At 39.0% G+C, this 22,447-nt stretch overlaps 1 protein-coding gene across 1 annotated transcript in view; it reads left to right on the forward strand.

Moving 5' to 3' along the window:
- The window catches only part of LOC149150126 (pectin acetylesterase 8-like), a 441,889-nt gene that overhangs the window by 262,595 nt on the left and 156,847 nt on the right, over window positions 1–22,447 (forward strand). Inside the window, exon 7 of the mRNA XM_089446085.1 lies at window positions 10,855–10,915. Within this exon, the coding sequence (XP_089302211.1) occupies window positions 10,855–10,915 (61 nt within the window). The remainder of the gene's footprint in view (window positions 1–10,854; window positions 10,916–22,447) is intronic.

Below are 22,447 nucleotides of genomic sequence, written 5' to 3' on the forward strand. Positions count from 1 at the left end.
TGGCTTGATCCATGACTTTTGGACCATTCTAACACAGTTTTATATTAATACACATTAATATTTTACTCCATTAAAAATATTAATTATTTTAATATCTCCCAAACTGTTTAGAATCTGCCCAAACCATTTTTGGGTATTGGAGATCTTATGTGCCTTAGCCTCTCCACCAATTTTCGTTGCTAGAGCACATCCGATGCTACCCCAAATCAACACCTCTGAGACCCAGCATCAAACTCTACGGCTTCTGCGTCAATTGCGTAAGCTGTCTGCGTCCTCTGCGTGAGCTCTACGACCTTTGCGTCAGCCCCTCTAGGGCCTGCGTTATCTCTTCCGACACTGCGCTACCTCTGCTATGTATTCTTCAGCCTTGGATGAAAATCCCTTGTTGAACTGCCCCTCGCTGCAACTTTGATCACTAACTCGATTTCCTCAGCAAACCCTGCCCCAGAAAATTGAATTCTTGATCTCTTTTGGTGTATCTCCAACTGACTCTCAAGCCTCCTCTTATACTTTTCCTGTTGACGAATCAACGACCGAGATTAAGTCCCTAATCAACGGCTAAGATTAGAACTAGCTTGATCCTTGTCACTTAGAACTTTCTCACCCATATTTTATTAATACCCCTTAATATTTTTATTTTCCTAAGTTTAGACTTAGGAACTCATTAAAATGTTAATTATTTTAATAACTCTTCATCCGGATAGAATTTCTCCAAACGATTTCTAGGTCTTGGAGATATCATGTGCCTTAGTCTCCCCACCAAATTTCATGGCTAGAGCACATCCGATGCTTACCCCAAATCAACAGATAGAGCATTGATCCATGTTACCTGCAACCATATGACATGACTCTTTAATATTGAATATAAGCATACTTACTTCATTTTCCTTTGGGTCATCCAAACTTCTTGCAACAACTTCCTTGATTGAAAGAGCTTCAATCCCTTGATCTGCTTCACTTTTATGTCATCATACCATCATCCCATGAATTCCACAAGTTTGGAATTCTTGATGAAACACTTGCTTCCCCTCATGATCAGTGAACCTTTCAATGAAGATTCCATCAGAGAATCTTGAGGATCTAAAGTATCCCCATTAGCAGATGTTTCCATTTGATAGATGTATGATGAACCTTGTACTAGATGACCTTGCCCTTCTGTTTTCAATGAGATTCCTGAGAGCTATATCCTTGGCCTCCATAGATTCTAACCATCTTTCATGCTTCTCTATGATGATGTCCCGAGCTCTTGCTTTCAATGCTTCTATGATGCCTTGATGCATCCCATTATTTTACATAGTGAATCATGATAGCATATCCTAGAAGACTTGGGAACTTGAAAAGAACATATGTGAGGAAGACTATCTTAATAGTGGAGATCTATGTCATGTCCTTTCTCAAAAACATTAGTCACAGGGTGCAGCTACACATTTTTGGCACAATTTTGACTTAGGAGGAGGACCCCACACTTAGACTTAGGAACTATGGGGCAAATTCGACTTTATTTAGCAGTTAGTGGAATGTGGGGGCCACCCACATGGGGAATTCGAACTTGGCCATTCGATGTGCTTGGAGAGAAATCGAATGGGTGGATGGAGGGGCCCACATGAAGCTGAGGAGGCCCAAGGTAATAAAAGGAGGATCAACTCTCATTTTTGACCATCTTCTACATTTGAAAACAAACACTTACTTGTATCCTTTGCTGCTTAGCAAGTCTACTGGTTGTTTAGCCACGAATCTCTTACGCGGGAGATTCAACCTCTACTTCAAGGGACCATCCGTGCCCGCCCTAGGGAAGCTGTTCTATAGGAGTGAGTCAGGGACAACAACACACTTCATCCATCAGCGCAGAGAGGAAACTGCGTATTCCTGGGTAGCCAGAAAACACGCAGGAGGAGTTGGAGGTTAGCAAGGGAATTCATTGCTTGCTGGGAGATCCGAGAACTGAGGAGGCAGCATAGTGAAGGAATTTTCGTTGGAGTTTGCAGCCAGCTAGACCAACGCATCAGTCAGTTGAATTTCTGGATAGAGGGACTGCGTAGAGGCCATCCAACAACAATTCGTGGGGACTTGGGGAGCAGTTGATCTTGGCCAAGAGCCATCTGGGGAGCTAGGAGTTGGATAGCATAGGTAAAACCAACATTTTGGAGGAGTTGGCAATCGAAGCTGGGGAGAGGCTCCAAGGGGGTCAAAAATCCAAATTCAAAACCAGCTAAATTCCCTTCTGGGTTTTTTTGGGTTTTGTCCAAGGAGTCTGAGGTTAAAAGCACACAATTTTCTGGGTAGTTTTTGAGCACCTTCCAGCTAGTCGAAGTTCAGCAGGGCAGTAGTTTACTGGGGCAACGCAGTGCAGAGTGGTGCAGCAGCTGGGCAGCCTTCAGCTCAGCTATTTTCCCACCTGGGGTTGGTCTTGCTTGTTCATTGGGACAAGCCCAGGTGCACCATTCCATTTCATATTGTATCTAGCCTGCAAATTTTTAATAATATGGCTCAACAATTCCTTATTGGTAGCGTTTTCATGGATGTTTGATGTGTGTTTTATTTTTATATGCTGCTGCACAATTTATTTGCTTAATATCAATTACATTCCTACTTAGGAACATTACAATCTATTACTTCCTCCTTCTTGGATTTCTTCTTTTCGGCTTCCTCCACTTCCATGGTGATGTGGGCTTCTTCTCTTCCTCTTTTGTTATTGTCCTTCTTGAGCTTAGTACAATCTCTCCTATAGTGCCCATATTATTGACACCCATAGCATTGTATTTTAGCCATGTTCTTCTTCTTTTTCTACGGATCAAACTTTCCAAATTGTCCCTTTCTTTCTATCATTGCAACATAAGCTTGATTTTGCTCACCTACTCCCACATCAGATTTGGCCTTTAGTCTAGATTCTTCAATCTTGCACATTGACCATAGATCCTGGAATGGAGTAGCTTCTTTCTTCAAATAAATACTTGAAGTAAAGTTACCCCACTCCTTCGGTAGTGCATTTAATACAACTGTAGTCATTTCTCTGTTAGGCATGACTTCTCCCAGATCTTGTGGTTGATCCTGGATCTCAGATATCCTCATAAAGCATGAGGCTACTCCATCTTCCCTTGACATCTTCAGCTTGTAGAGTTCTTGCCTTAATGAGATGACTTCTTTAGCAGTGCTTACAGAATACAACTCTACTAGTTTGTCATTGATTTCTTTTGAAGTTTCGAGTTTAGATACATATGGGATAAGGGGATCCTTGATGGATTTTATGAGAATCCTTTGAGCCCTAACTTCCCCTTTCATATACTTGGCAAGAGATTGAGCATCTTCCTTTCTTGGTTTAGTGATAGAACCTTTGACATGTTCCATAACCTCATTTTCAATGAGATTTAGATCTGTCCTTTTCTCACATGCAAGATAATTTGAAGCCTCAACCAATTTGTTGAAGAAAAAAGACATTTTGACAGATTCAGATGTGGACATCAATATACTTACTTGATAGGATGCTTCTTCTTACTGCTTCCTTGATGTTGATGATGATATAGAGGATAAAAAACTTCTCCTCGTTGAAGGTAGTTTTTCTTCAAGAATGATCCTTGATCCCACAAAGAGTGAGATGACACCGCCTTTTGATCTAGCTTCCTTTGGAGGAATAGTCTTCAAAACACTTTAACTTGAGTAGATGTAGGGTTTTGGCGTTTTCCCTCTTGATGATGTTATGAATAAATATATAGGAAATAATGTAAAATAATGTAAATGATAATAATCATAAATAATGATTAGTTAAACTAGTAATTAGGTTGAAGAGGCATGTTTAAATGAGACATGATTCTCCATGAGGAGACAACTGCTTGGTATATAAGCAAGCCTCTCACTCTCATTGTATCAATCATTCTTATTTAGACGTTTAATATATAATATTTGTATCCTCATGGATATCTTTATATTCCAAGTCTTCAGGAGTAATTAATCTATAGAAGGAACTTTGTTCACTTCATTTGGTATCAGAGCCACGTTTGGCTGATCACCAAGCCTTTGGCCATCGACCTGTCGTGAACTGTGTTACCGTCATGATTCCAGCGTTTCGCTACCAGTTTTGGAGTTTCTCCATCGCTGATTCGCCAACAGGCCTTTGGACAATTAAAAAAAAAATATAATACAAATAATCATATTACCAAAAAAAAATCAAATTATATAAGATTAAAAAAAAAAAAACATAAAAACAAACAAACTTACCTACCTATCGCCATTGTACTATCGCCACCACCAAGGCCCTCGCCAGCCTGACCTCCACAATTGTCGCCCGACAACTAATTTGTTCTATGTCCATTGCTGCCCAACTGCAACATCCACCTAATGTCCACAACCACTATTTGAATTTGAAGTCCTTCTGTTTTGCATCCGCCTCACCGGTGTCCTCCTCCGCATAAATTCATTATACTGCTGCCCCTATCAGATCACACACATAGCCGTTGCCCCTGTCAGATCCTTTGATCAGTTCTGTCCATTGCACTGCCACCATTTTCCACCCTCCACATCGTTTTCCCATTTCCCTGTCAGTCATCCGCTGTCTGTTTTCCCCTTTCAACACTCGACTCCCACGTCCCCATCCGATCCACGACCACTCGACCCACTACCCAATTGTTTTCCCCTGCCGTCACCACTACCACTGTCACAGCTGGTCCGTCCACCATCCCAACAGCTAGCACCATCGCCATGTGCCACAGATTCTCAGCCGACACGTATCAGCTGCCAGTGGTGCCAATTCTCCTAACGCCACTTATCGAAACTTAAGAAGGATAAGAATTCATCAGAAAACAAGGTACAACAACTTATCAAGAAGGAAAAATCAAATGTAGGAATTCAAGTTGCCGAAAAAACAACAGATACTGATCCAGTGAATATCACAACTCAGGAAGAAGACAAGCAAGTTGAAAAAATACAAACTTAGATGTTGCAATTCAAACAATGAACATCCCAAGTGAATGTGCCGTAACGAACTCAACAACATCTTCACCAGAAGAAAATCAAAAAGTTGCCACACGCCCAATAAGGGAAAGTCAAACCAAAAAAGTTCCATATCAACACCCAAATCATGAGAGTAGACAACTCAATCAAGCTACATCCTATGATGACAAGTCGTTACAAAATCCCAGTGATCAGAATATTCCACAAAAGATTAATCTAGGATGGTCTGATCCCTTCTCAGTGCGACAATTTTGTTTGTCACTTAGAAGATCATATCAACATGTATCGACAAAGATGACAGTCCCGAGACAAAAAGACGTTCGAAGCCGAAAAATAGATCAAGCCTTTTTCATTAACAAGCTTTGAGGACAAAGCTTTTTGAGGAGGAAGGCAATGTTATGAATAAATATATAAGAAATAATGTAAAATAATGTAAATGATAATAATCATAAATAATGATTAGTTAAACTAGTAATTAGGTTGAAGAGGCATGTCTAAATGAGACATGACTCTCCATGAAGAGACACCTTCTTGGTATATATGAAAGCATCTCACTCTCATTGTATTAGTCATTCTTATTTAGGCATTTAATATATAATATTTGTAACCTCATGGATATCTTTATATTCCAAGACTTCTGGAGTAATTAATCTATAGAAGGAACTTTGTTCGCTTCATTTGGTATCAGAGCCACGTTTGGCTGATCACTAGGCCTTTGGTCATCGACCTGTCGTCAACTGCGTTACCATCGTTATTCCAACGTTCCGCTACCAGTTTTGGAGTTTCTCTGTCGCTGATTTGCCAGCAAGCCTTTGGACAATTAAAAAAAAAAATATAATACAAATAATCATATTACCAAAAAAAAATCAAATTATATAAGATTAAAAAAAAGAACATAAATACAAACGAACTTACCTACCTACTGCCATTGTACTGTCGCCACCGCCAAGGCCCTCGACAGCCTAACCTCCACAATCGTCGCCCGACAATTGATTTGTTCTCTGTCCACTGCTGCACAACTGCAGCATCCACCTAATGTCCATGACCACTATTTGAATTTGAAGTCCCTATGTTCTGCATCTGCCTCACCTGCGTCCTCCTCCGCATAAATTCATTATACTGTTGACCCTATCAGATCACAAACATAGCCGTTGCCCTTGTCAGATCCTCTGATTGGTTCTATCCATTGCTCTGCCACCATTCTCCGCCCTCCACATCATTTTCCCGTTTCCCTGTCAGTCATCCGCTGTCTGTTTTCCCCTTTCAACACTCGACTCCCACGTCCCCATCCGATCCACGACCACTCGACCCGATACCCAATCGTTTTCCGTTGCTGTCACCGCTACCACCATCACAACCGGTCCGTCTGCCATCCCAACAGATAGCACCATCGCCCTATGCCACAGATTCTCAGCCGATACGTACCGGCCGCCGGTTGGGCGAATTCTCCTAACGCCACTTATCAAAACTTAAGAAGGATAAGAAGTCATCAGAAAACAAGGTACAACAACTTATCGAGAAGGAAGCATCAAATGTAGGAATTCAAGTTGACGAAAAAACAACAGATACTGATCCAGTGAATATCACATCTCAGGAAGAAGACAAGCAAGTTGAAAAAAATACAAACTTAGATGTTGCAATTCAGACAATGAACATCCCAAGTGAATGTGCCGTAATCAACTCAACATCTTCACCAGAAGAAAATCAAAAAGTTGCCACACGCCCAATAAGGGAAAGTCAAACCAAAATAGTTCCATATCAGCACCCGAATCATGAGAGTAGGCAACTCAATCAAGCTATGTCCTATGATGACAAGTCATTACAAAATCCCAGTGGTCAGAATATTACACAAAAGATTAATCTAGGATGGTTTGATCCCTTCTCAGTGTGACAATTTTGTTTGTCACTTAGAAGTTCATATCAACATGTATCGACAGAAATGACAGTTCCGAGAAAAAAAGACGTTCGAAGCCGAAAAAGAGATCAAGTCTTTTTCATTAACAAGGTTTGAGGACAAAGCTTTTTGAGGAGGAATGCAATGTTATGAATAAATATATAGGAAATAATGTAAAATAATGTAAATGATAATAATCATAAATAATGATTAGTTAAACTAGTAATTAGGTTGAAGAGGCATGTCTAAATGAGACATGACTCTCCATGAAGAGACACCTGCTTGGTATATAAGCAAGCCTCTCACTCTCATTGTATCAATTATTCTTATTCAGACATTTAATATATAATATTTGTATTCTCGTGGATATCTTTATATTCCAAGTCTTTTGGAGTAATTAATCTATAGAAGGAACTTTGTTCGCTTCATTTGGTATTAGAGCCACGTTTGGCTGATCACCAGGCCTTTGGCTATCGACCTATCGTCAACTGTGTTACCGTCATGATTCCAACGTTTTGCTACCAGTTTTGGAGTTTCTCTGTCGTTGATTCGCCAGCAGGGCTTTGGACAATTAAATATTTTTTTTTTTTTACAAATAATCATATTACCAAAAAAAAAAAAAATCAAATTATGTAAGTTTAAAAAAAAACATAAAAACAAACGAACTTACCTATCTACCGCCATTGTACTGTCGCCACTGCCAAGGCCCTCGCCAGCTTGACCTCCACACTCGTGGCCTGACAAGTGATTTGTTCTCTGTCCACTGTTGCACAACTGCAACATCCAACTAACATCCACAACCACTATCCGAATTTGAAGTCTCTCTGTTTTGCATCCACCTCACCTGCGTCCTCCTTCGCATAAATTCATTATACTGCTTCCCCTGTCAGATCACAAACATAGCCGTTGCCCTTGTCAGATCCTTTGATTGGTTCTGTCCATTGCTTTGCCACCATTCTCCGCTCTCCACACCGTTTTCCCTTTTCCCTGTCAGTGATCTGCTGTCTGTTTTCCCCTTTCAACACTTGACTCCCACGTCCCCATCTGATCCACGACCACTCGACCTGCTACCTAATCGTTTTCCGTTGCCGTCACTGCTACCACCGTCACAGCCAGTCCGTCTGCCATCCCAACAGCTAGCACCATCGCCCTATGCCACAGATTCTCAGTCGACACGTACCAGCCGCCGGTTGGGCCAATTCTCCTAACACCGCTTATCGAAACTTAAGAAGGATAAGAAGTCATCAGAAAACAAGGTACAACAACTTATCGAGAAGGAAGCATCAAATGTGAGAACTCAAGTTGACGAAAAAACAACAGATACCGATCCAATGAATATCACAACTCAGGAAGAAGACAAGCAAGTTGAAAAAAATACAAACTTAGATGTTGGAGTTTAGATAATGAACATCCCAAGTGAGTGTGCCGTAACCAACTCAACAACATCTTCACCAAAAGAAAATAAAAAAGTTGCCACACGCCCAATAAGGGAAATTCAAACCAAAAACGTTCCATATCAACACCTGAATCATGAGAGTAGACAACTCAATCAAGCTATGTCCTATGATGACAAGTCGTTACAAAATCCCAGTGATAAGAATATTCCATAGAAGATTAATCTAGGATGGTCTAATCCCTTCTTAGTGCATCAATTTTGTTTGTCACTCAGAAGATCATATCAACATGTATCGACAAAGATGACAGTTCCGAGAAAACAAGACGTTCGAAGCCGAAAAAGAGATCAAGCCTTTTTCATTAACAAGCTTTGAGGACAAATGTTTTTGAGGAGGAAGGCAATGTTATGAATAAATATATAGGAAATAATGTAAAATAATGTAAATGATAATAATCATAAATAATGATTAGTTAAACTAGTAATTAGGTTGAAGAGGCATGTCTAAATGAGACATGACTCTCCATGAAGAGACACCTGCTTGGTATATAAGCAAGCCTCTCACTCTCATTGTATCAATCATTCTTATTCAGACATTTAATATATAATATTTGTATCCTCATGGATATCTTTATATTCCAAGTTTTCTGGAGTAATTAATCTATAGAAGGAACTTTGTTCGCTTCAGATGATGATCCCAATACTTCTTTGTAGACTTATTTGATCTAGGGTTATGATGCTTCCTTTGATTTCAAGACGATCTTCGCTTTGATGCCTTGAGATTTGATTCTTGAGTGTCCCTTGATAAGATGCCCTTCCTTGACTTAGTCACCTTAGCTCGGATACCATGTTGAGAAATCTAGGGCATAGAGATTAAGTGATTTTTCTTCTACTAGTAACTTCTTGTGAGTGCTTTTTACTTGTTTAGAATAGGATCTTCTTTTACTTAGGTTATTAGTGTTCTTGTTCATCAAACAACTACCAATGCATAAACCATAAAGAGACAAGAGACACAAAATATAGGCTATCAGCCAGGGCCAAAACCTCTCCCACTTGAGACAAAAACCCGAACAAAATCTTGTTCTTATAGAGATTCCAATTGACGAATACCAAGACCAAGACCCTTGACCTATCTGCAACTCCAAGATGAAGACACAAGATCCTTAGTCAACGATAGTCAACCTTCTGCTCCTTCCTCCTTCTCGGCTTCTTCTTCAAGCTTGGTTTTCTTCTGCTTTAGACCTTCGACCTTCTTCCACTTCGGCTCCCTAAGAGGACTGCACTTCTCCTTGGCTTCACTCCTGCAACAGACTTCTCCTCGGCCTTCACTGCTGCAGCAGACTTCTCCTCGTCCTTCACACATGTGACAGCAACACTACCCTAAAACCAGTGTTGAAAATATCGGCATCGGCAAAATATCGGCGAGGGTCCAGAAAATATCTTATCGGCAATATCGGCGAAAATATCGGCAAGCATAAAAAATAATTTTTTCAAATTTTTAAACATAGCCGATATTTTCAAAATATTGCGATGTTTTCTCGGCGATATATCGTTTTGCCGAAAATATCACGATATTTTCGAATATCGCCGATATTATCAACAATGCCTAAAACAGATCCAAAACCTGAAGCTTAGAACTTCGCTGAACTTCCTTCTCCTTTCGCTGATCTTTAGGCTTCCTCGCTGTACTTCGCACTTCAGACTGATAGATGACCGAAAATCTGTCTCAGAAGTGATGCCGAGCAGCCCTATTTATAGTTGTTTCCTCCTGAAATACGCTGACTTGAAGAGGTGAGGCGACATGTTTGTTGGAGGAGATAATTAATTCCACTTTGAAGCCGACTTGAGGTTAATGCTTGTGCTTGGTCTTGGAGGGCTACTTGACATTTTTCATTGACTCATATACAAATATAATATGTCCAAGAAGAGTCATTCATACATGACATAGACTCAAATTGACTTGTATGACTAGATGACAAATCCTAAAGGCTCACAATGGGAGCCATCACTAAAAATAAAATTCCTTGCTCATGAAACCCATGAGACAAGCATTAATAATAATTATATTTTTCTTCTTTTCATCAATTACATAAAATCATATTTCCACATGTCATTATGAAGGCTGAACCTAGTACATTTTTCAACAGTAGTTACACACTACTAGACTCAACCTAACTAACTAATAACATTAACCTTAACACTAAGTCACTTCAGATTTAATTGTGAACTTTACTAGTAAAATATCTATTTGAATGTTGTTACTCGAACACAATTGTTTACATATTGAATAATCTCTCCATTTTTTTGATCTTGTTTCCACGAGATTCCAATAGTTTGTATAATCCTAAAATTTTATTTCGCAATAAGTTTGTCGTCCTCTCAATTGGATCCATTCTATAGTCCTTTGAGGGCTTGCCTTCCTGTAAAGGAAATTGCATACAAGGAAAAATTTGCATGGACTGATGTCCCATTTTTATTTTTATTTTCTAATTTTCTTGTTTTATTTTTCAAATTGGATGCAATATATGGGTTTGCTTTCAAGACTCAGATAGCATTTTCTATTTGGCTGTGTATTTTTCAAAAACTTATCTAGAGCGTGATAATTTTTTTTGGCAAATCGTAGGAAGGATATATCTGGAGCATATCACATAAGGGCTTTCTACAATGAGGTGGTAACGACACAGGTAATGCTTTAAAAAAAAAGATGAACGAGATATCTAAAATACATGTCCTTCAACTTGACATTCTAGCCCAAAATTTGTGGTGATAACACTGTTAAGCTCTAGTGGTTTAGCTAGGTAAGCATCATGTACAGGAGAAAATGTGGTACATTGAATGAACAATTCTATTGGAAATGAGTTCAGATGAACATTTATTCAAACCTGGTATAGATGTCAACTAAGAGAAGAAAGAGACATAAATAGCTGCAAAAAATAGGTCAATGTATTGTAAGCTAGTAGGAGATCTAAGCATAGAAGAGGAGTGAAATCTTTCCTAGACTTCAACATGGAAGAGACAAGAGGCAACTGACAAATTAGGAACTATGAGGGATTGCATTTTCCTATCTAGAGAAGCCAGCCAATGTGCATATGCATTGTTCTGAAACAGAAAATAATAAGAAAAAATGATATTCTAGAAAAGTTCATTTTTGTTATCAGTTTCTTCTTTTTCTCTTTTGATAGTGTCCTACCAAAATGCTAGTATCTTGTTTGCATGTATATACATGATAGCAGTGAGTGACAAAACAGTGAGTTTGTTTTTTCAACAAAACATATTCATTCAATGGAAGTTATAACAATTGGATTTGCAGATACTTTATTTCCATCTTTTCCCTTAAATGACTTTTAATGTTGCAAAAATTGTGTCAGCAAATATGTCACTGAGACGCCGAAAGAAACTTATCAGTGCCATCAGGGAAAATATTGGAAAATACCTGCAAACATTGGAAAAAAAAATGATTATTTTCAAATTTTTAAACATCTGAAGCAACAATAACAGCAAATAAATGCATTACCAAATAAATATGAAAATAAAACTGATATATAAGATGTATAAGATCATTGTCAAGTGTTACATCACAAATCAATATTGAATCCTTTCCTGATCCCCAACTCCCAAGCCTCAAAATTACCTCAAAAAATATAATAAACTGAATTCTTTCTCAGTTTGAACCCTTTTCTTAAGTGGATTTATCTCCCAATATGGACTTCATAACACGTACAAGAATTTTATGTTAGTTAACAACAATTTCTAGTTATCTTGTTGACTCTTCATTGTTCTCAGTTTGCATCTATAACCAAAAAAAATTGGATTTTATGTTCCCCATTTTACTGTTATCGATTCAGGATGATATTCCGGGGTTCTTTGACTTCTGAGGTCTGCTGTGGGGGTCAATTTATTCAGTTTAGACAATTTCCTCTGATTCCCATTGGTATTAATGAATCAATTGGAACTCCACATTAAATCCACCAATGGTGATGACAATACTCAATCTACCTTCCTTGGCTCGATACAAGATTTTGAACTTTTCCTTTGCTTTGAATCTCCTATTTCTGATTTTCAAAATGAGTCATCAAAGTCACAAAATCAGATTTTATAGGCAAGTTATCTTGGGATCATGATCTTTTTTCTGTTAACTGGTGTTTTTTGGTGATACATCATGACTTCTGAATATATCATGATACATTTGAAGTTTAAATTTTTTACCGGTGATAATATTGTCCGGATGAAAAGAATCATGATATGTTGCCAATATTCGATAAACTGATTCAACTTTTACAGAGGAAACTCTTGAATGTTGATAAAAACTTCTTTATGTTTCATTGTAGATTTTAATAGTTTTACTTCAGATACATTGGAAACATAATCTCCTCGCCAATGGTTGTGAAAGGTGTGTTTTCTGAGATATTTTCAAGATTTTAGAAGATGAATATATTTTTGCAAATACAAGGAAAATATTACTCGAGTCTCAAGATCCTAACAAGGACATAATAATTGTATTAGTCTCTTAAAAGCTAACTTGTATCATTTGTATTGAAGTTTCATTTATTTTTATTTTTATTTTGAGGTCTCTACAACCTTGATTGTTGATGCAAGTTCCTCTATAGATTATGAAGGTCAATGTTGATAGCATTGATTAAGAGGATAACAAATGAAAATCCATAATCTAAAAAGAAAGTCATATCCCTTAGAACGATATTAATTACTAATGTAGCTTTATTCTTTTTTTATCTAAGGAAAACCTCATGAGGAAACCAAAGGGATTCTCCCCCAAATTTGTGGATGGCATCTCTTATCAACTGATTGACGTAGACTGGTGTGTCTCACCAATGGGTATTCGGACAGGCGCTTGCCAGCACAAAACTTTCTATATGCCTTCTTACCCATGAATATACATGGGTAACCATACAAGAATTTTTTTCTCCCATGATGCAGATTTCCAGCCAACAGCCTGTTGTAGAATGTAATGAGTATCGGTCTTCTTAATTGTACTTGTCAAAAAAATTTTTGCTAGAAAAACAACTTATTAAAGCATGGGTTTCATGCTTGGGTCAATGCTTTCTAGGTCAAATTTTGCATTGAAGGCTTCTAGGTTTTGTCTTGGGTCATTAGAATCATTATCATTTTTATTAGACCCTTGTTGGGCTTTTGTATCATGTAAAAAGAATTATTTTTGAGTCAAAAAGGTTATTTGTCACCTCCACACCAAGTCAGCCCTGTCCCCATGAAGTCGGCCTACATTAGGGCAATTCGACCCAGTAGAAAGGCTAAATAAGAAGAGGCAATTCGACCTATTTGTCACATTCAGTCAAAAAGTTTGGTCTTCAAGGAAGAGGGGTAGAAAAAGAGTGTGAAGTAGCTGGAGAAGGATGAAGTTTGTTGGGAAGACTTAATTCAAGTTTCTTGGCCATCTATCTCTCACATGTGCAAATTTTTTGGGCGATTGTTGGGGCTGAAAATTCTGTGTCTATTGCAGGTCCAAAATTTTATTGCTGGGGTCGAAGTTCTGCTGCTGGGGGACCGAAATTCTGGACTGAAGTTGCTGCTGGGAAGCTGTCACTTGGAGATTTTGTAAGGGTTTATCTATTGAAGGGAAGGGCTAACTTGGTGGTTGGAGGATGTCTTTGTCTAGGTCTAAGAAGTCTGGAAGTGTCTGATCTTGATTTGAATCTACTGAAGGAAGAGTTTGTCACTGGTTTTTCCCCTTGTAGGGGTTTTTCCTTGGCTGAGCTCCTACGTCTTGTGTCTCTTGTTCTTGTGATCTTCATACACATATAATTTGGTAATTGCTTGATGAAAGATAAACTAATCAAGTAAAAGAAGCCAACATAATTCACAAGTAATTATCAAGAAAGATGAATCAAATCCTAATTCCTACTCACATTGATTTCTCAACATGGTACTAGAGCTAAGGTCGAAGAAGGTTGGAGATCACTTTGTTGGCTTAAAAGAAAAAGTTACTCCCTCTATGGCTAGTTACTTGAAGATGGGATTCAATATCATAAGAATTGCATGAAGTTGGATTGGAAGGATCATCTACAACCTATCTAGGAAAGTCAAAAGTGAAGGATTCTTGGCTGCACTTACAGGTACTCTTGATGATGACAATGCATGGATCATTGATAGTGGAGCATCAAGACATATGACGGGAGAAAGTGGACAATTTCATACTCTATCAAGGGACCCATCATCACATGCAGTGGAGCTTGGAGACAACAACAGTTATGCGGTCAAGGGACTTGGATCTACATCATTAAAGCTGGAAAGTGGAGCAAAAGTACACCTCAACAATATATTCAATGTCAAAGGTTTGAAAAAGAATTTAATTTCAATTTCTTGTTTAGAAGATAAAGGAGATAGGGTTGCCTTTATAGATGGAAAATTTTTGGTTTGGGGAAAAGATTCAAGTATTTAAAAGGCTAAAGTTATCGAAGTTCGTGAAATAAGGCTATATAGAGTTATGACACCATCTCCTGAAGCCCTAGTTCACATGGAGATCAATCTTATCAAACTATGGCATAGAAGATATGGGCATATTCATTACAAGATAATACCCTCACTTAGTCAAATGGTAAAGGGCATCCCCAACATCAAGGAAGATCATGAAGGAGTATGTAAGGGATGTGCTTTGGGAAAGAATACAAGGAAACCTTTTACAAGTAGTGATACAAGGTCTAAGGAAATATTAGACCTCATTCATTCCAATGTGTGTGGGCCAATGTCTAACAAATCTCTTGGAGGCCATCTTTATTATGTGACCTTCATTGATGATCACTCTAGAAAGACATGGCTCTATCTTCTCAAAACAAAGGACAAAGTATTTGAAAAGTTCAAGGAATTTAGATCTGAAGTGGAGACCTTAACCAAAAGAAAGATAAAGACTTTGAGATCTGACAATGGTGGGGAATACACTTCAAAATAATTAATTGCATATTGTAAAGAAGCAGGTATTAAGAGGGAGCTCATTAAATGGAATTGCAGAAAGGAAAAATAGAACAATTGAAGAATGTATACGAACTATGATATTTGATCAAGATCTACCAAAATTTCTATGGGGAGAAGCAACAATGACAACAATATATATACAAAATAGAAGTCCTCATAGAATCCTTGATAATATGACACCGGAAGAAGCATTCATAGGGAAGAAGCCATGTGTAGACCATCTTCGAATCTTTGGGTGTCTTGCATACATCCCTGCTCCAAAAGAGAAGCGAAAGAAATTGTATTCTAAAAGTATAAAAGGGATCTTTGTTGGTTACAGTCTTTCTTCAAAGGTGTATAGAATCTACATCGAGGAAGGAAGAAAAATTGAAGGGAGCAGGGATGTTATATTTGATGAAATTTAGGCCTGCAAAAGATCCAAGGATATACCAATTGAATTTGATGATGAAGATGTACCACTATTTGAAGAAGAAGAACATCATGACAAGACACTATAGACCAAGAAGAAGAAGAAGAAGGACCAAGTGAGCCTATTCAACCTGTAATCCTTCCTTAAACAAAGAAGAGGCCAAAATGGTTAAAATCTAGACTAGAAGATGCTGAAGGACATCGAGCTACTAAAGGAACTTTTAGAGAAAGTAAAATACCAAAGAGATATTCAAGTTATTCAACATACATGACAAAATTGATAGAAGTTGAACGAACTACATTTGAAGAAGTTGCTCATCAAGAGGAATGGAAGAAGGTGATGCAAGAAGAATATCAACCCATCATGAAGAATGGTGTCTAGGAAATCGTTCCTAGACCAAGTGACAAATTGGTTGTCACCTCAAAATGGATCTACAAAATCAAACATGATATTGATGGAAGTATAGACAAATACAAAGCTAGATTTGCTGCAAGGGGTTTCTAACAAAAGGAAGGCATAGACTATGAAGAAACCTTTGCTCTCACTGCTAGATATACTACTATAAGATCTTTGGTTTTGCTAGCTGCTACTACGGGATAAAATATCCATCAAATGGATGTCAAAACAACATTTCTAAATGGAACCATTGATGAAGAAGTATACATTGAACAATCAAAAGGTTTCGAAATAAATAATAGAGATACACATGTTTGCAGACTCAAGAAAGCCCTATATGACTTAAAGCAAGCTCCTAGGGCATGGTATGCAACGGTGGATACATATCTCTTAAGAATTGGGTTCATCAAAAGTTCTGCAGATACAAACCTCTACATCAAGGTGGTGAAGAATGAACCAGTCATTATACTACTATATGTGAATGATTTGTTTATTATAGCTGTGGAGTGTAAAATACTAGAATGTAAGAAAATGTTGGCTGCTCAATTTGAGATGAAAGATATGGGACTCATGCACTATTACTTGGGCTTGGAAGTCTAGCAGAAACCTGGTGAGATATATCTGGGTCAAGGTAAATTTATAGTCGAGATATTGCAGAAATTTGGTATCATGGATTCCAAACCTATGACAACTCCCATGATCACCAACCTGAAGAAATTGAGAAGCTCTAACTCTAGTCTCGTTGATCCTACTAGCTATCGTAAGTTGGTGGGTTCTCTGATGTACTTGGTATATACGAGACATGATATATGTTTTGCTGTAAATGTTCTTAGTCAATTTCAATTGGAGCATCGTTATGACCATTGGATAGCTGCCGAGCATATTTTAAGGTACCTACGTGGCACTATACATCACTGCCTGCAGTATGATGGAAAGGAAGTTAAGTTTACATGTTTTACCGATTCTGATTAGGGTGGTAGTTGCTGAGAATTCAATAGGGCAATGTATATGTTAATTCTCTTAACTTGATAACTGTTTGTGTTACCTTTTTACTTAATGCTTTGATCTTTATTATTCCAATGTGCAATACATCAAACAACTACCAAAACAGTAAGAAAGGTGACACAGTATATAGGCTGCAAGCTAGGGCCAAAACCCCTCCTCTTGAGGGGAAAACCCAAAAATCTCTTCTTATCTTTCAGGTCTTCCAATTCACGAATACCATGACCTAGACTCAGACAAATACCCTCCAAGATCAAGTCTTCCTTGGCCTCTAGCTGCAACATCTTCTACTTCCTAGTAAATCCGAAATTTTGCTGCCCAACAACTACTGCTTCTCTAGGAGACTTTGATCTCCCTCTAACTGTGCTTCCCTTGACTTCGCTTGCCTTCATTCGAGTCCTAGGGCTAGTAGGAAACCCTAAGGGACCTTTGCTTTCCTTCTTGCTCTTCTAGCTTCCAAAATCGAACCTTAGATTTCCTAGTGCATAAACCCTAACGTCGTACTTCCCGAAGAATCTGTTGCTTAGACTCTGCACTGCCCCAAAAGATTTTGCTGCCTAGAGGAAACTTCGGCCTAGATTTCGTATTGTCCCAGAAGATTTTGTTGCCCAGATTTCGTAGTTCCCCAGAAGATTTTGCTGTCCAGAAGAAACTGTTGCCCAGATTTTGGACTACTCTAGAAGCTTCTGCTGCTCAAAAGAAACTATTGCCCAGATTTCGTATAAGAGATGAGCGAGTGAATGATCCAAAAGGAGGACGAGTTCTTATATATAGGCTTCTTCAAGGGTGGACATGTCTCTTCACTTAGGCCGACTTGACAACTCATGTAGGTTGACTTGATCTTGGAGGTATTTTGACATTTTCAAGACAAAATAGATTTTCTTTTACAACTTACAATGTGCCCATATGGTCTTCCATATATGACAATGACTCTTATACCTAGGACAAACCCTAGAAGCACTCAATGGGTGTTTGACCTATAAATTAAAAGAACTTGAGCATGAAACCCATGCTCCAATAATAATAATAATTTCTTTTTCTTTTTATATATACAAGAATACATTTCATACTAATGAAGACCGAATTGAGTTACACATTTTTCAACACTCCCTCTTAACTAAGGAGGTATTCATGGAATGTACATGGTCATTCTCAATCTGAAGAGATCTCATAAGAAGAGTCAAATTGGTAACCCTTTCGTCTAGCATCATAATGACCAACATTGTTATATCGAAAGGCCTGACTAACAACTCTATCTCTCCACAATACCAAAGCACAATGCTAGCGAGACCAATTATGTGTAGACACCAACATCATTGTCTCTCCAAGGTACATACCCCACCTATGTAATATTCGTAATTGGAATTTAACAACTAACACCAAGCAATGGACTAGGAACAGTAAATAAATTGGAATTCATACACAATAATTAAAACACCAAAATGTCCAACAACACAATTTGAGTCATTTTATTAATTTTATGATAAAAGAGTACATAAAATGAATTGAAGTTTTGGAATCTGGGCTTGCTGTGCAAGATATGCAAACCCCATGTAGTACAACTCTGATCTGGAGGAAATATTGGCCCAAACTAGTACATGCACTACCTAGAAAATTACAGCTACTGCTGCTGGAATGGGACCGAAGATTCTGCCCTGAAGAATGCTCGGATCACCTTGAAATCGCAGCCACAGACTCCCCTCCAAAACCACAGAACACCTAGAAAGGGTTTGGCCCAATTCCAAGCCAATACTGAGCCCACCATGTGATGCAAATTCCCCAGCTAACTAACATTTTGCCTTGCTATAAGAATGAGGATTTCAGGCCCGAATATTGCCCGAAAAATTCTATAAAATTAGCTGGAGACTCCTCTCAATAAACCCACAAAAACCCAGAAAGGGTTTGGGCTGAATCCAACGTGCCCCAGTGACCCCAAGAAATGTGTATGGCTCTAACTAGCTGGAAAAACGCCCTGTAGAAAGAATTTTGCCGTAGAAGGCCAATCAATTACTGGAAAAATCTCCTCCAAGCCCTGCAAATCACTCCTCCAAGCCTCTTTATTTCTCCTTAGCCTGAACTCCCCAAATCTCCCTATCAAAATGTATGCACAGTAGCTATCTTGAAGCCCCTGAAATAGATAAATTTGACCCTCCAAAATGCAACACTCTCAGCTCTGCAAATCACCAAGGAAAATCTCGCCCTCCATATGGATAAATCTTTGTAAATTCTCCAGCCAAAACTCCATTGTTTGATAGCTTCTCTTAGCCCCTTCGAATTTCCTTCTGCGCCTTAAGGGAAGCACGCTCCACTTGAAAATGGTCTGCAATGTAGCTCCTAGAGAAGCCCTGAGATGGACTCCTTCTTACTCCCATAGGTTGACACTCAAAGTTCAACGAAGGTAGAGGTGGAATTCCCGCTCAGAAATTCCTTGTGCTAAACAGCACGGTTGTCTTGGCTAAGCAGCTCAAGAGAACTAATTTCTAAATTGTAAAATGACCAAAGACAATCCACAAAATGAGTCCATCCTCCTTTTATAATTTCTCCTCATTCCTCTAGACTCCTTTTTTTAATATTATTTTATTAGTGGGGGCCATTTCCCACTAAGTCACTTTTGTCACCATTTAATAAAATAATAATTTGTCGCTATTCTCCGATAAAATAATACTAGCCACCTTTCTCCCATAATATTTGCCTCTTTTTAATTAATATTACTAAAATTGGGTAAAATTCCTTAGTGACTCCCATGCTCACAAAACTGGGGATATTACAATCCTCCCCGCCAAAAATTGCTTGTCCTCAAGCAATGCTCGAACATGCGCTCTCTCCCTCTGCTGACCAAACTGTCATTGCAAACAATACTGGGGTCCTAAATGTGCCACTAAGTCACCCTGAATCCCTGCACCATCCTATGATAAATGAATCCCTCAATACCAGGGTGTCATGATAATCTCAAAACGGTACCACCACGTCGACACTACGCCACTCTGATTACAACTGATTGCCCATCATGCGCATACCGTATCCTCCTCTCCTGGAACCTAGTAGTGAAATGGTGGTAAATGCCAAGTATATCTTGCCCAAGCATCTCCATGATGCCAAAGCCTACCCATCCAAAGGTAACCCTAAACCTGTGCAGCAATAGGGAAAGCCTACTTCGCCATACGATGAAGGCCTCTGCGAACCCCCATGTGTCAACTGAAGAGTGAACTAGATCACTCTTTGCCATGACTCTGCTCATCATGAGACAGAGTGATATATCAACCAACCGAATCCTCGGATCCCATAGCTAGACCCGCTGCGACATAGCTCGGGCAGCTGTTGGAATCCATCTGTGCCTCGTCTCTAGTCCCTGCATGCAATCAATATATATGTTCCATATATCATGAACTAATTTGATGCATGCTAAACTGCCCTGTTCCTGCCACTGCATATTACTGATGATCGCTGGAAACTACATGTGCCAAATAGCTACCCCCTGATTGCAACCAATAGATGGGTTTCCGATACTCATGATCGACTCAATGTATGTGGATCCATCCTGCTCCTGCCAACCATCACCACTAAGTCTACCATCCACCCTCTCGATAATGTGCCAATACAATGTCTAGAGCCCAGACACCCACTGGAAAATTTCCTCAATCATACATGGTATCCTCTACTCATGCAGGATCTTGACATGCCCTGTGGAAAGAGTGGCACATGTCTCCCCCATGACCAACTCCCTAGGTGTAAGCTCAGTGATGAACGATATGCCACCCCTGCAGAAGATCACCTCATCTCCCAACCTGTGGTTGTCAACTCATGCACCGACCCTGCTCCTCCACTGTAGAATATCTATCGTGCCCCTGAGGCACTGAATCTCATAGTGTCGTCTCAGGAAAATCCCCTAAGTCCTGCTATCCACACTATGGGCCTGGATCAAACACAACAAGGCTCCCCTCAATTGCACGTGGTGCCAATGAGTGGAAGATGTGTGGGTTCCGATGGGTATGATCAAGAACCCGTGTGGATGCTCCCGACCCATCCCGTGATTGATTCACTCTCCCAACCTGGGTATGTCCACCCTAATGACATGCCTAACATCCTCGTCAAGGAATCTCCCTGCTAGTAGCACTCCCTCTGTCTGCAGTGCAACCCCGCACACTACTGCATATAACCATGTATCCTCGTGTCTCCTGGCATACAACTTGTTGGAAATACTGAGAGGAGGGGTGAATCAGTATTCCTTAGCAATAGCACTTTTAAATATTTTTAGAGCATTAGTTAATCTTCAATTATTATTAATGTTTATGCAGTAATAACAGTAAATAAAAGAACACAATAGACACAAGAATTTTAGGTGGAAAACCTCCTTTGGGTCAAAAACCACCAAACGCTTTTCTAATAAATTCTTTAATCTTCGGCCCCAACTAAAATGAAAGCAATAACTTCCTACTCCTAGAATTCTAGAAAAGCATTCTTCTCCAGCTCCCATTGGAAGGATGCCCCAACGCCATGGTTTCTTCAGTAGTCAACTGAATGGATGCCCCAACATCCTAGACCAACCTACCACCCTGAAGTGTTCACAGGCTCCAACTTGTAGGCGACTTCATACACCAACCTAGCACCTCCCTGCCACCCTATAATGACCAGAAATGAGACAAGAGTGTGGACTCCCGTACCAGGGACAATGATCCACGATACAATATGATTTACAATGATTTTCTTGTACTTGACTGAACACCAATCACACTATGACCTACAACCCAACCATGACATCATCCCAACAGAGACTCCTATACCTCCCAATAATGCCTTTTCGACTCTAGGCAAATTGACTCTTTTACAATAATGACTCTTCCAATGATGACACTTTTACAAATGACTCTTTTACAACTTTACAATGATGACTCTTGGCCTTGACACTTCTTCACAATATACGGATGGTTGTCATGTCTTCAAAAGATGTCCCGCTACAATGCTTCCTTTGATTTGATACTTCTGCTCTTGAATTCTTGCTTGAAGTTGTACTTGAATCTTCTTCTACTTGCATGCAAAATTTGCCCAGCGAAACCAATCACAAAACAAAACAAAATACCCTTCAACTTACCTCTGCCTGCAAAACACATGTAAGTGCATAATAATGAATAAATACAAATTAAAATTACAATGCGTACCTGAAGTGTGCTTGTCACTTTTGTTGTTGAGTTGTTGCAGCAGTAGACAAAGACTCCCACTCTTGATATAGGCCTGGACTCTATGCAAGACTATATCCAAAACTGACCTAAAGATATATACAATAAAAACTGATGACAGACAAGTAACATGAACTTACAACATCATATAGATTTAGCAGACTTGGTGTAGCATCAAGAATATGTAGCATCAAATGTGTAGTATCAAGAATAGGACATCCAAAATGTGGTATCAAAACTAACTGACATATAGAGACATAGAGATATAACCGAGACCCTGTATATACTTA

This window comes from Pinus tabuliformis, chromosome 9 (genome assembly GCF_031772625.1).
Source record: "Pinus tabuliformis cultivar Carrire ecotype Pingquan chromosome 9, CPIR1, whole genome shotgun sequence".
NCBI lineage: Eukaryota > Viridiplantae > Streptophyta > Pinopsida > Pinales > Pinaceae > Pinus > Pinus tabuliformis.